The following is a 13,959-nucleotide window of genomic DNA, read 5'->3' as shown; positions in this document are numbered from 1 at the left end:
TGGTATGTCATGGAGAAGTGGGGAATGAAGGGCCAGGGGAAGGAATTCTTGATCAAATAAATTTTGGAAATACTATGCCAAATAGATCTCAGCAGCTTTATTTTCTGAAATATTTCCCCAAGTCTTTACTATCATAAGATGAATTTCTCATTGGCCGTTCGTGTGCCTGCTTGTTTTTTCTAAAGCATCTCCTACTCCATATTTTCTGGAAACACACCTTGGAACATACAGTTTTAAGACAGCCATCATTTTATACCCTTGTTCAGCTCCCCTTCTAGGAAATGGCTTGAGGGGAACAGTGAGCAGGTATCAGCGTTAGCTACCGGGGACTGGGTGATTTTAACAAGGCTACTGGGGACATTGGCTCATGACTATGTTCTCTATACAGTTCATCCCCAGACCTCCGATTCAGTATGGCTCTGTGTGATCAGGAGAAGACTTTCAGACAACAGAGGAAAGAAAACATAAAGGAAAACATGAAGAAACTCCTGGGTCCAGAGAAGAGTGGAGGCCTGTATTCTACGCGCGATGTGAGTTGGAAAATTTTCAAATGTTACTGCAATTCAATAATAATTGTGTTTGTACTGTCTCCCAAATTTCACCCAAGTATGGAAATATTGAGTTTGAGTATTATATCTTCAGTTTTTTAAGATGAGGTAAGTGTTTCATAAATACAGATTCTTTGAGGAAGATCATCACCAATGCTGCCCATATTTAGCAATATTGATCAGGTACAGTTTTACAAAGAGGCGTAGGCATACTTACACACAAACAAGCTATTGATAGTAAGAAAAGATTAGCCTCAGATGTAAAAAGATCATTGAATTAATTTTATTTTATTTTTATTATTTTTTTAATTAAAGTATAGTTGACACACAATGTTGAATTAGTTTCAGGTGTACAACACAGTGTTTCAACAAGTCTCTTCATTGTGTGGTGCCCACCACAAGTGTGGCTCCCATGGGTCACCACACAACACTATTACAACACCGTTAATGATATTTTCTGTGCTGTACTTTTCATCTCTGTGATTTATTCATTCCATAACCATAATTCTGTATCTCCCACTCCCTTCGCTCATTTTGGCCATCCCTCTAGCTCCCTCCCCTCTGGGATCATTGAATTAACTTTAATATGGACTAAGATTAAACAATTGTGAGACTTATCATCACCAAACAAGAAGAAAGTGCTACAAGTCTTGTCAATGATAACACAGTTAACCAAACTACGTAGATGTGAATGGGAGAGATAAAAGGAAATGTTTCAAATTCTTAATATTTCATCACAGGAAGCTAAAGTCTATCATCCCAGATTGACCAAATAGTTAAGAATGATGACCTCTACTTTTTAATGTTTTCGTCATCCTAATGATAGACAGATCTTAAAATTAAAATATTTTTGTGAACAAATATAGGAAGTACAATCCTTCATTTGTACTTTAACTTCTTTTTCTTCCCTTAATTTCCAGGAAAATAAATATCATTTATTGTTCAATAGCATGTAATGTGTAAACCAGTTTTTGGCTATTTATCTGTCCATTTATTCATTTTTCCCTTCACTGATCTATCATCTATCTACCCATCTATCCACCTGTCCATCCATTTATTGGTCTATCCTTTTATTAAATGCATAAGTAACGCATTTATGTGTGTGTGTGTATACACACACACACACACACACACACTCCCATACATGCACACATAGACCAAGGATTCAAGATTATTATAAATTAAGGGCAAAATGCAATTGGAAATGAGACATAAATTCTGAATAAGGGAGCCAGATGGGCACATCTGTCCCAAATGTGATTGCAGATTTCCAAATGTGTTATTTGGTGGACATAGGGGTGTTTGAAAGCCAATCTGCTGCTGCTGCTGGAATGACTTTTTTGTTAAAGGAGTAGACTCTATGGTAAAGTGTTGCCTATATGGAATTTTTGCTGAAGGAAAGCTTGGAGGAGAAGCAAAACCTCTACTGAGCTTTCTATTAAGAAAAAAAAAGAAGAGAGACTTCTTTTCAACCATCCATCTTGCTTGTCACCATACAAATCCCTGGTAGCACTTGTGATTGATCATTGTCTCAGGTTAATTACTCTTTGAAGACATTTCCTTCTCTGCATATTACTCAGAAGTTTCTAGCTTCTTGAGAAATTTTTTCTTCGTTTGTTGTTTTTAATGTATAGTGAATCTTTCAGCAAGAGTTCTATGATCTTCTTTTCGTCCCCATCCTTGTTTGGAATTGTTATACCCTTGGAACAGAGAAATGGTATTTCAAGTTTTCTTTCTTTTTTTTTTTTTTTTTTTTTTCATTTCTGCCATTTGTCACTTGTTGAGCCACTGCTAAAAACTAGAGATGAGCAAAGCTGGACAGTCACTTTCCTCGGTGAGTTTAAAGCCTAGTTGCAGAGAAAGACATTTAAGCAGATAACACAGGTTCTTTTTAAAAAATTTTTTTCAACGTTTTTTATTTATTTTTGGGACAGAGAGAGACAGAGCATGAAGGGGGGAGGGGCAGAGAGAGAGGGAGACACAGAATCGGAAACAGGCTCCAGGCTCTGAGCCATCAGCCCAGAGCCCGACGTGGGACGTGGGGCTCAAACTCACGGACTGCGAGATCGTGACCTGGCTGAAGTCGGACGTGACCCGGCTGAAGTCGGACGCTTAATCGACTGCGCCACCCAGGCGCCCCACACAGGTTCTTTTTAAAAAGAGGTATGAATGGAAGGATGGAAGAGCTTGCAATAGGGTGACCCACTCTTTCTCTGTGGTGGAGAGATGCCGATCGGGTTCAGGACTCACTGACCCAACATAGGGCAGCTCAGCATATTGAATATCTCAAGCTGAAGGAGTTTGAGAAAACAGAAGCAGTAAGTTCTCTGTGACCTCCTCCCACCCTTCTCCCCTGTGGCAGGCCATAAGACCCTCATGCAAGAGGACCCCTCCCTGTACCTGGAGGAAAAGAGCATCCTTATCTCCAAAGGCAAAGGGATTCCAAGAAGAATATAAACAGACAGGTCTTGCTAAATTTCGTCCAGTTTTCTACATTTCCACTCATCCTCCGACCTATCCTGCTTCTCTATGACTACCCACTCTTCATCAAACCCAGCATTAAAAATACTCAGGTATAACTAGTTCTTTGCATATTCATTTCTTTATGAAGGTTCCCATGTCACATAAAACTTCCCTTAAATACATTTCTTTGCTTTTCTCCTGTGAATCCCTCTTGTCAGTTTCATTTTCAGAGCCAGGCAGGGACCTTAAAAGGGTGGAGGAAAACCTTTTCCTCCCCTGCAATGGAAAGTCCTCCTTGGAATTGAAGACTGTTGGTCAGGCCTGGAGCAATGAGTTTGCTACAAAACAAGCAGGAAATGGATACCTCTGTGATTCCTGGCCGTCAGTTTCTCTTGGGAGACTCTGTTTTTGTAATCTCAGTGTTTCCCTGCTTAGCTGCTTTCCAGTTATTTGCAACAATTATTTCTTTCCCTCCCAGCTGCTGATCTATGCTCTGCTGCCCTCACAACTGATAGAGTTGTCTCCTAATCAAAGAGAGAGCAAATGTCATCAGATGACAAATCCTTCATTTCTTGACAGAGGATTGCCATATCCCATAACCGATGCTACCCTTTGCTCTTGCCCTCTTGAATTCAGTGGAGAAAACAGCTCCTTTCTTTCAAATGGAGATCTACATCAGATACAGATTGCCAACCCCAACTAAGAGCCCCAGTATATCAATTGGTCCTCCCAGAGCCTCTGCGCCAACCCCCCCCCCCATTTGTCTGCCTCTACCTCTGTATAGATTTTTACTATAAAAATACAAACTCCGACATGAAGGGGAAAAAAGGAACAACAAAAAGTCTCCCTGGGATGTGCATTCCCTTCCCCCCTCTCTCTACTTCTCTCCCTGTGTTCACAGACTTCTCTAGAGTTTTCTGCACAATCTCATTCTCCTTCCTCACTTCCTCAGGCTTCTGACCTCATGATTCTACCACATCTGCTCCTCCAGTCGCCAGTACTAATAAGTACAAAAGACCTGGCCCTGTCTCCCCCCAGCCCTGTAGGTGCAAATGATAGATGCTTCCCTACTTTTTGAAACATTCTCTATTCAGTGCAGAGTCTGCTTCCTGTCCTCTGTCCCCCATCCCCCACCTCTGACCCTCCCCGCTTGTGCTCTCTCTCTTAAAAACAAAACATTAAAAAAATTTTTTTTTCTCTCCCTTCTATGTCACCCACCGCCTGTGTATGAAGAACTTCCCCATGTGTGTCAACAACTTAGAACCTCCCTTCTGAGCTTCAGGCCTGAATATCTAGGTACCTACTTGATTCCTTCACTGGTATCTCTTGCATCTCAAACTCAGCAGGTCTGAATCTGAGCACACCACCTCTATTTTCTGTAGTTCCTCTAAGGCCTGTCCTCCCTCCTCCCATGTCCTGTTCACTCTCAAACCCAAGCTTAAAAAACTTTTCCTGCTCTTAGGATTGGCTTCTTGGCATCTTTCTAGCATCCATTTTTGCCAGTTCACCCCCAGTTCACCACCCTCCTTCACTAGGTGCCTCTTGGTCCCATGTCCCCTCAGAACCTTTCCCCATGTGGTGCTTTTCCACACAGTTTCTTCTCTCTCTGTGTGCTTCCTCCTCTCCTCTCTGTGCTTCCCTGTGCCACCCTGTCCCCGCCCCACCGCCTTTTGGGGTACCTAGGACCCTCCCAACTTAAGCACCACATACTTAGATTCTTCTGAGGCTGTTGTCCTCACCAGCTCCTCCCTCCTTCCCCCCACATCTGTTAGATCTCAGTTATATTCTCTATACTAATGGCACAAATATATGCACGTTATCTTTTTAGCATTTACAACACGTATACTTAAAAAATACTTGTACAGATATTCGTTTAATGTCTCTTCTCTCCAGTGGAATATAAGTTACATGAAGACCAGGGCAGTGGCTGTGTTATTTAACCTTCATATTCCCAGCACCTGGCAAAGGCTCCTTAGCACACGGTAGACCCTCAGTAAGTCTTGCGTTGTGGGAGTCAGGGCACAGATTCAGGAGGTAGCTTCGCACTGCCTCCAGGGGATGAAGTAGCTAGAGGGAGGGATCAGAGACTCCGAACCCAGGAACACAGAATCAGGTCGTGAGGCAGGAGACACAGGTGGAGGAGAAGGTTTGGAGGAGAAGATCCCAGCTTGAACTGTTCAATTAGAAACGTATGTGTGCGGGGGCGGGGTGCCTGGCTCAGTTGGTCAGAGCGTCTGACTTTGGCTCGGGTCATGATCTCACAGGTCAGGAATTCAAGCCCTGCATTGGGCTCTGTGCTGTCAGCACAGAGTTCGCTTCAGATCCTCTGTCCCCCTCTCTCTGCCCCTCGGCACTCCTCTTTTTGTGGAAAAAGGAGAAATTTTTCCTGGGAAAATGAAACTTGGCCTAATATTCATACTAATTGGCTTTTCTGCAATGGATGGAGAATAAAGTAATTATGTGTTCTGTGGAATTTTCTTCAAAAATATTAAATCCGTGTTTTTGGAAGTCGTTCCTGGAATTATTGTAGTTGTTTCGGTTCGGTCTAGAGTTGTTTTCTCTTGTCCAGAATAATTAGATTAGATATATTCAGAACCACCCATCCCCACAAGTAATGTTTTCCTGTTTTTTAAAAAATTTTCTTCATTGTTGAGAGAGAAGGAGCATGAGGAGGGGAGGGGCAGAGAGGGTGGGAAGATAGAGGATTCGAAGTACGTTCTGCACTGACAGCAGTGAGCCTGACACGGGGCTGGAACTCATGAACCATAAGATCATGACCTGAGCTGAAGTCAGATGCTTAACCAACTGAGCCATCCAGGTGTCCCTTTCCTATTTTTATGTTACTCCTTGGTGAGAAGGGTGTCTTAAGTTCCCAATTCCCTTGCTCTCTGATAAGACTTCACTTTCTGTTCAGTTCTTAATTCTCAATGCAGAGACTGTGCTCGTCTTATTCCAAGTGTTCAACAGACAGCATCCAGTTTAGGACTTCAGTGTCAAATTGAAATGTCAAATAAATTAGAGCAGCATAAACTTGGGCATGGTCCTTCACTTCTGTGCTTCACCTGTAAAATGGAGCCTGGGGCTTTTATTAGGTCACAGGATGAGTACTACTGCTTATAAGCCTCCAGCACAATGTGTAAGAGCATGTAGTAGTTGCTCAAGAAAATAGTATTGTACCTGAGTGTGGCTCTTCTGTTGCATAACACCCGAGGGCAATAATTGTCAAATTTAATAAAATCTGAGCTTTTCCATCTGGACAATGAGTTAGTCAAAGAGCTGAGGCATCTAATAACTCAAGCGTTTATTCTCTTAAATACTAAGACTTTAAAAAAATGTATTCTCAATAATTAAAAAAAATTTTTGAAATGTATTGATTTTAATCATTTAGATGGAAGTCTTTCTAAAGTGACAGGTCATTCCTCGTCCTGACTGAATGGATTTGAGTGTTCTCAGGTCTGTCTCCTTTCCAATCAGCTGCCATCTCTCCATGCCTTATGTGTTCCCTTGAGGTAATTTCTTCAAACCACTCCTTTCTCTTTCAACTTTGCTGTTGTGGAATTCAAATCTGATAAGCAGGCTTGTTGTTAGAACAGTGTCTCTGACTAGTGTGATTTCTTTATGAATAAAGGCCTGAGATCTTTCCTATGACTAAGACCTGCAAGCCTCTGTACGTGGGGATTTTTGGCATAGTTGGATCGTTCAGAGGCCATTCTTATGAATTTTCTCGTCTGAAAATACTCCTTGGTCAGATGAAGTTCCCAGATTATAGTCTTCTGTGAAGGGAAATGCTACTCACTAGTTTTTATGTTCCCTAGTAACTGACCATAACAAAGCAAAGCTGGTTAGGGGACTAGAGTCTGGAACTGTAATAGTGGGAAAGCAAGAGAAAGTAATTTACTTTCACCTGCATCAGAGAATAAAGAGAAAGTGTTTTGTCCCAAGGCACGATTTATGAGATACTTTCAAGTTAAACAAATATCTTTTGATGAAAATCAAAACGGACCTTGAGTAATATATTCTGTGAGTGCTATTCTTACTTAAGTTTGTCATATAAAGGAAGTGAAAGACTAGAGAAAAGAGTCCATTTGGTGACAGAGAAAGAAGAAAAGCAAAACGGTTTCTGAGGGAGGTAATAGAAGTCAACCTTGAGTAGTCAATAAGAATTTTTATTCCTCGTTTGTGTTGTTTCTGTCATCTAGAATATTCTTCCTCTTGCTTCCTCCTTTCCTGGTGACAACAGCACTTTGTACTCTCAATTCCTATTCCCCTCCCAGACTGCAAGTATCACAGGGAAGACAGTGTGAAACTCCCAAGGGTAGAGGCCAGAAAGGAGCACTGAGCGGGTGTGAGCTTCCGGGGACTCACAAGGTGGAGTTGGAGTTTTTCTCCTCTGAGGTAGTGGTGGGATGTGAACAGCCAAAGGAATAAGAGACCTGGAAGTTGGTCTAGAAAGTAGATGTCCAAGCGGCCCAGACTGCACTCAGGAGAGTTGTCCACTATGAGGCAGGTGACTCCTGCAGACCACAGAGCTCTCGGGGAGACAGGCTCAGGGGGAGGCACGTAAGAACACATGTGTCAGGAGCAAGGAAGGAGGAGGCCTATGGGGACAGGTGCTGGATTTGCTGCAGGTTTCGGTGATTTGTTTTATAAATCAGGCATTATGTGAGGAAGCTTACTGGGCTTGAAGGACCAGCGGCCCGATGAAAACAAAATGCTAGTAACAGTAATATATTTTAATTTAACGTAAACTCACCTTTTAAATTTTACATGTGAAATTATGGCTGTGCTGGGGGAAAAAAATGTGAATACGTTGAAACGAGATCATATACACTATTTTTTGTACGTTTCATGAAGCAAACCAAGCCAGTGAGCTCCTTCTCTTTGTGTACAAAGATGTTGCCCAAGTTTCTGACCAGAAATGGACTGGGCAGCACCTTGGGAGGGCTGGTACTGGACACAGGGTGGTGGGGAGGCAATGCACACTGCAGGGATTAGCATTTACACAAGTCCGGGCAGCCATGTCTGCTCCTACCATTGCTAGTACTGTGAGGATGCACTGGTTAATCAGACTCGATAATTGTCAACTTTGCTTCTATACTCTAATCCAAATGATAAATAATAATAATGAAAATAATAACAACAACAGCAACAACCTAGGATGTACAAACTAGCAGTGTAAAACCTAACAGTTTTAATATGGAGATAATCAGTCTTTAAAAAAATCAATGCTACATTTTCTGTCCTCCTTTACATTTACAGGGTTGGCTCTCTAATTTTCAATAGAGCTTCTCTGGCACCTTTTATAAATAGGACTGGTCAGTTGAAGATTGTAAAACCAGGACCTGGCTACCTCCTGGAATGCATGTTCAAGTGCTTTGACTCTGCTTTGTGGGGCAGAGGGTTTGGAGGTGGTTGGCACTGTGGAAAATTGACTTTCAGTAAAAGTAGAGGAAGAATGGGTTCTGATTTTATATTCATACCAGATTTCTCTTCAAACTGGCAAGAACATAGAGATAATTGGGGGCAAATTAGAGGGCATAGAAATAAATAATCAGAAACAAATTTCAATAATGTGGAATTTGTGACATTCATTCTTTATTTGCCTGATTTTTTAAAATTTAAATCCAAGTTAGTAACATTTAGTGTAATAATGGTTTCAGGAGTAGAATTCAGTGATTCATCACTTACATATAACACCCAGTGCTCATCCCAGCAAGTGCCCTCCTTAATGACCACCACCCATTCATCCCATCCCCCCACCCAACACCCTACCAGCAGCCCTCAGTTTGTTCTCTGTATTCAAGAGTCTCTCATGGTTTGCCTCCTTCTGTTTTTAATCTTATTTTTTCATCCCTTCCCCTATGTTTTGTTCTTAAAGTCCACATATGAATGAAATCATATGATACTTGTCTTTCTCTGACTGACTTAGCATAATACATTCTAATTCCATCCACATTGTTGCAAATGGCAAGATTTCATTCTTTTTGATCACTGAGCAATATTCCATTATAAATATATATATATATCACATCTTCTTTATCCATTCATCAGTCAGTGGACATTTGGGTTCTTTCCATAATTTGGCTATTGTTGATAGTGCTGCTATAAACATGGGGGTGCATGTGTCCCTTCAAAACAGCATGTCTGTATCCCATGGATAAATGCCTAGTAGTTCACTTGCTGGGTCGTAGGGTAGTTCTATTTTTAGTTTTTTGAGGAACCTCCATACTATTTTCCAGAGTGGCTGCACCAGTTTGCATTCCCACGAGCAATGCAGAGGTGTTCCCCTTTCTCTGCATCGTCAACATCTGTTGTTTCCTGAGTTGTTAATGTTAGCCATTCCGACAGGTGTGAGGTGGCATTTCATTGTGGTTTTGATTTGTATTTCCCTGATGATGAATGTGTTGGGCATCTTTTCATGTGTCTGTTAGTTATCTGGATGTCTTCTTTTTTTAATTTTTTTTTAATGTTTATTTATTTTTGAGAGACAGAGACAGGACATTAGTGGGAAAGGAGCAGAGAGAGAGGGAGACACAGAATCCGAAGCAGGCTCCAGGCTCTGAGCTGTCAGCACAGAACCCAATGCAGGGCTTGAATTCACGAACTGCGAGATCATGACCTAGGCCAAAGTCAATGTTCAACCGACTGAGCCACCCAGGCGCCCCTTTTGTTTTTATTTAGTGTTTATTTATTTTTGAGACAGAGAGAGAATGAGAGTACAAACAGGGGAAAGACAGAGAGAGAGGGAGACACAGAATCCAAAACAGGCTCTAGACTCTGAGCTGTCAGCATAGAGCCCAACACGGAGCTTGAACTCAAGGACAGCAAGATTATGACCTGAGCCAAAGTCAGACACTTAACTGAATGAGCCACCAGGCATCAACCCTGCCATCTGGATGTCTTCTTTAGAAAAGTGTCTCTTCATGTCTTTTCCCTATTTCTTCACTGGATTATTTGTTTTTTGGGTATTGAATTTGTTAAGTTCTTTATAGGTTTTGGATACTAAGCCTTTATCAGATTCATTGCCAATATCTTTTCCCATTCTGTCAGTTGCCTTTTAATTTTGTTGATTGTTTCCTTCACTGTGCAGAAGCTTTGTGTCTTAATGAGGTCCCAATGGTTCATTTTTGCTTTTGTTTCCCTTTTTATTTGCCTGATTTTATCAGTGAAAAGAGAAAAAGGGATAATTTGTAAGTGATAATTACTAACAAAAATGAAACCCAAACACATAACAATCCAAATGATTATAACCATCTGTCTTTGATACTACTAGTGAGGAACTGGCATAAGTAATTCTAACACTTCTTAACTTTTTTGATTTGTAGTCCTCTTTCATACTAGTCAATAAAATAATAAGCCCTCTTAGAAATTAAAAAATGCATTTAATGAACTGGACTAGGTGTATTAAAAAGTACTATAAGTAAAATATTTTAAGTCTATATTTTACTAAATATAATGAAGTACATTTTTATCTAATATCAGTAGAGTTATGTATTAAAAACACCTTTTTCCCAATAACAAGTGAAAAATGTTTGTTAAATGAATAATTTACCAAGGAAAAAATTTTCTCTTTGTGTTTTTCATAATTTTTGAGCATTATTTTTAAGACTTGATAGTTTTGGCACAGAGGTGGTTACATACTTTTCTCTTACCTCTTTAAAACATGAAATGGGGCTATGATGGTTAAATTCATGTGTCAACTTGGAGGGTGATTTTAGGTGAGATTAACATTCAGATCAGTGAATTTTCAGTACATAAATTGCCATGGGTAATGTTGGGGGGGGGGTATACAATCATTTGTAGGCCTGAATAGAACAAAAAGATCAGCCTCCCTGAGCAAGAGGGAATTCTCCAACAGACTGCCTTTCTCTTCATCTGCACTATTGGCTCTCCTGGGTCTCCACCTGCCAGACTTCAGACTAGAACTGTATTTTTAAAAATTTTTTTAATGTTTATTTTATTTTTGAGAGACAGAGAGTGAGTCGAGGAGGGGCAGAGAGAGAGAGAGAGAGAGAGAGGGAGACACAGAATCTGAAGCAGGCTCTGGGCTGTGAGTTGTCAGCACAAAGCCTGACACAGGGCTCGAACCCACAAACTGTGAGATCATGACCTGAGCTGAAGTTGGATGCTTAACCAACTGAGTGACCCAGGCACCCCTAGAACTGTATTATTGACTCTGCTGGTTCTGGAGTCTTCTGGCCCATACTGCAGATTTGGACTTGCCATTCATCCTAATTTCATGAGCCAATTCTATATAACAAATCTCTTTCTAGAGAGGTAGATATATAGATACATCTTGTTGATTCTGTGTCTCGGAGAACCCTGACTAATAGGGGATCCAAGGAAGCAAAAAGTCTCTGTATAATTTTCAGACCATAAAAATTTATGAAAATGTAAAAAAAAATCCTTAAGCATTTTAGAGTTTTCTTTTGCAAGGGAGGAAATTAATAATATCCATATGCCCCTGCATCACAATAATTTAATCAAAACCACAGGATTTTTGGTAAGTGAAAATTCATTTCCTGTAATCATATGAGAGAAGTATGAGAAATATTCATTGATATCATTTATGCACAAATTCTGATGCTATAAGGTCTAAATATAACCCCAAAACTCTCAATAACCTTTAGTTTAAATCGTTTAGACTTTGAGCCAGGTCTAACAGCTGCATCTTATAACTCTCCAGCTTTCTTTGAAGCTATTTTGGAATGACCAAGACATTTAAAACATCAAAAGTTAGCCTTCATTTGTTAGGTAAAGTTGTGCTGACATCATCTGAAGTGACACATGAATCTGAAATACAAATTAGCTAAATATCAAATGGTTTTTTTCAATAAAGATTGCCCTGTCTTTCTGAACAGTGAGTAAAAGGAAAGGGAATGAATTATCGTGTCAGTGACACCTTTGTTCACACCATGGTTCTATGACCTAACAGCTGTCTGTATGTGGACAAGGTATTTATGTGCACTGAATTGCTCATCTGAAAAATGGAAATAATGCTGATCTCCTTTAGAGGCCTGGAAAGGTTAAATGAAACACATTGAATGAAAGTACCCAAGCTCATACCAGGTACACAGTATTTTCTTGATAAGTTTAATCTCCCGTTTTTGTAGTTAATAAAAATGTATACTTTTATAGGTTGTTTTTAAGTTTATTTTGAGAGAGAGAGAGAGTGTGTGTGTGTGTGTGTGTGTGTATGTGTGAGTGGGGAGAGACAGAGAGAGAGGGAGAATGAGAATCCCAAGCAGCCTCTGTGTTGTTGGCATGGAGCCTGATGAGAAAGTCAATCTCACGAACCTTGAAATCACGACCTGACCCGAAATCAAGAGTCAGATGCTTAACTGACTGGGCCATCCAGGCGCCCCTGTCCTGTACTATTATAGTTTTATAATTCATATTCTGTAGTAGTTATAGAATCTAGAGTGTTACTAGTAGCAAAAAGCCTCAAGGTTGTTCATTGTACCCAATATTTCTACATAGAAGTAAACAGAGTTCAAAGAGGATTTTCTTTTCCTCGAGTCACAAAGCTAGTTGTAAGGAAAGCTTTCAGAGACAGTGGAGCATAGTGAATTAAAAGCTTTGGAGTCTGACAGATCCAGCTTTGAATCCACAGGACATTACTTTCTAGCTTTATGATAATGGATAAATGAACTTCTTTGTGTTTCAATTACTTTATCTTTAAAATGTAGGTGAAAATATATACCTCATAGAGTTATGAAAATTAAATGGTAGACATAAAAACAGATTGATTCATATGTAATAAATGAGGATGGTAATTATAATCTTCATAGTCTTTCCATCATGTGATTATTCAATTTTTATGTGCAAACATCTGACATTTTTTTACCTGATAGCAGCTCAGATATCAGACTTAAAAATCTTATGTGAAAACTCTCTTTAAGAACTTACTATAAAGCAATAATGAAAACAATGGGTTATACAACAACGAATTCCAGAGCAAGTGGCTATTTCCAGAAAATTCCTAACAATATAAAATAGGCATCTATAACTTATGCTGGACTACTGGCTTAGGAAGAAGGACAGCTGGGGACTGGAGAAGGTCTTATGTTCAATTTTCCAACTTTTCTTATTAAATCTGACTCCAAACAATACAGTTTGTATGTTCTATGTTGAACAGTGTACTCCGTTACTAAGGGTTTTCTTTCTCTAAACTATCTGATTTGTATAGGTTTAATGTTATTATTAAAAATAACATGTGTTGGGGCGCCTGGGTGGCGCAGTCGGTTAAGCGTCCGACTTCAGCCAGGTCACGATCTCGCGGTCCGGGAGTTCGAGCCCCGCGTCAGGCTCTGGGCTGATGGCTCGGAGCCTGGAGCCTGTTTCCGATTCTGTGTCTCCCTCTCTCTCTGCCCCTCCCCCGTTCATGCTCTGTCTCTCTCTGTCCCAGAAATAAATAAAAACGTGGAAAAAAAAATTTTTTTTAATAAAAATAACATGTGTATTTGTTTTTTGAGAGAGAGAGTGAATATCTTGGCCTGATCTTAGGCTCAGTGCTTGGCACATGGCAACAATAAATGTTCACTATTATTACTACATTGCCTATAAACTCAACTCTTCTCTCAAGGCCTAATTCAAATCCCTCCTCCTTCTAACTTCTTAGCTGGCCTGTTTACAACTACACTGTACTGTGCTCCACTCACCCACTTTATAAACCACTTCTGTTTTCTATCTTAGCTTTCCTTCCCCTCCAGATCAGTTTTTAAGAGTTTATGTATTTTACTTTATTGACAATTTAAACATTTATGTTTGAGAACATTCTGTGTATCTAAACATACACAGGTTCAAAGCCATTTAAATTGCTCCATTGTGCTGGTGGAATGCGTTTTCATCAGTGAGGTCCCCAAACTGCATCTAATTAGGATGCCTAGGGTCTTCCAGGTTGGGACCACTTGGTATTAGACAAAGCCTTGGATGAGGAAATTAGTCC

General features: G+C 40.2%; 1 protein-coding gene across 3 annotated transcripts in view; it reads left to right on the top strand.

Annotated features, from left to right (window-relative positions):
- The window catches only part of PLA2G4A (phospholipase A2 group IVA), a 166,758-nt gene that overhangs the window by 91,262 nt on the left and 61,537 nt on the right, over positions 1–13,959 (top strand). For all 3 annotated transcript variants that reach the window (XM_043569009.1, XM_043569010.1, XM_043569011.1), the window contains one exon: positions 389–530. In XM_043569009.1, the coding sequence (XP_043424944.1) occupies positions 389–530 (142 nt within the window). The remainder of the gene's footprint in view (positions 1–388; positions 531–13,959) is intronic.

The sequence above is a fragment of the Prionailurus bengalensis genome, chromosome E4 (assembly GCF_016509475.1).
Source record: "Prionailurus bengalensis isolate Pbe53 chromosome E4, Fcat_Pben_1.1_paternal_pri, whole genome shotgun sequence".
Lineage (NCBI taxonomy): Eukaryota > Metazoa > Chordata > Mammalia > Carnivora > Felidae > Prionailurus > Prionailurus bengalensis.
The sequence above is the reverse complement of the archived record's forward strand: the minus strand, read 5'-3'. Positions and strand labels throughout refer to the sequence as shown.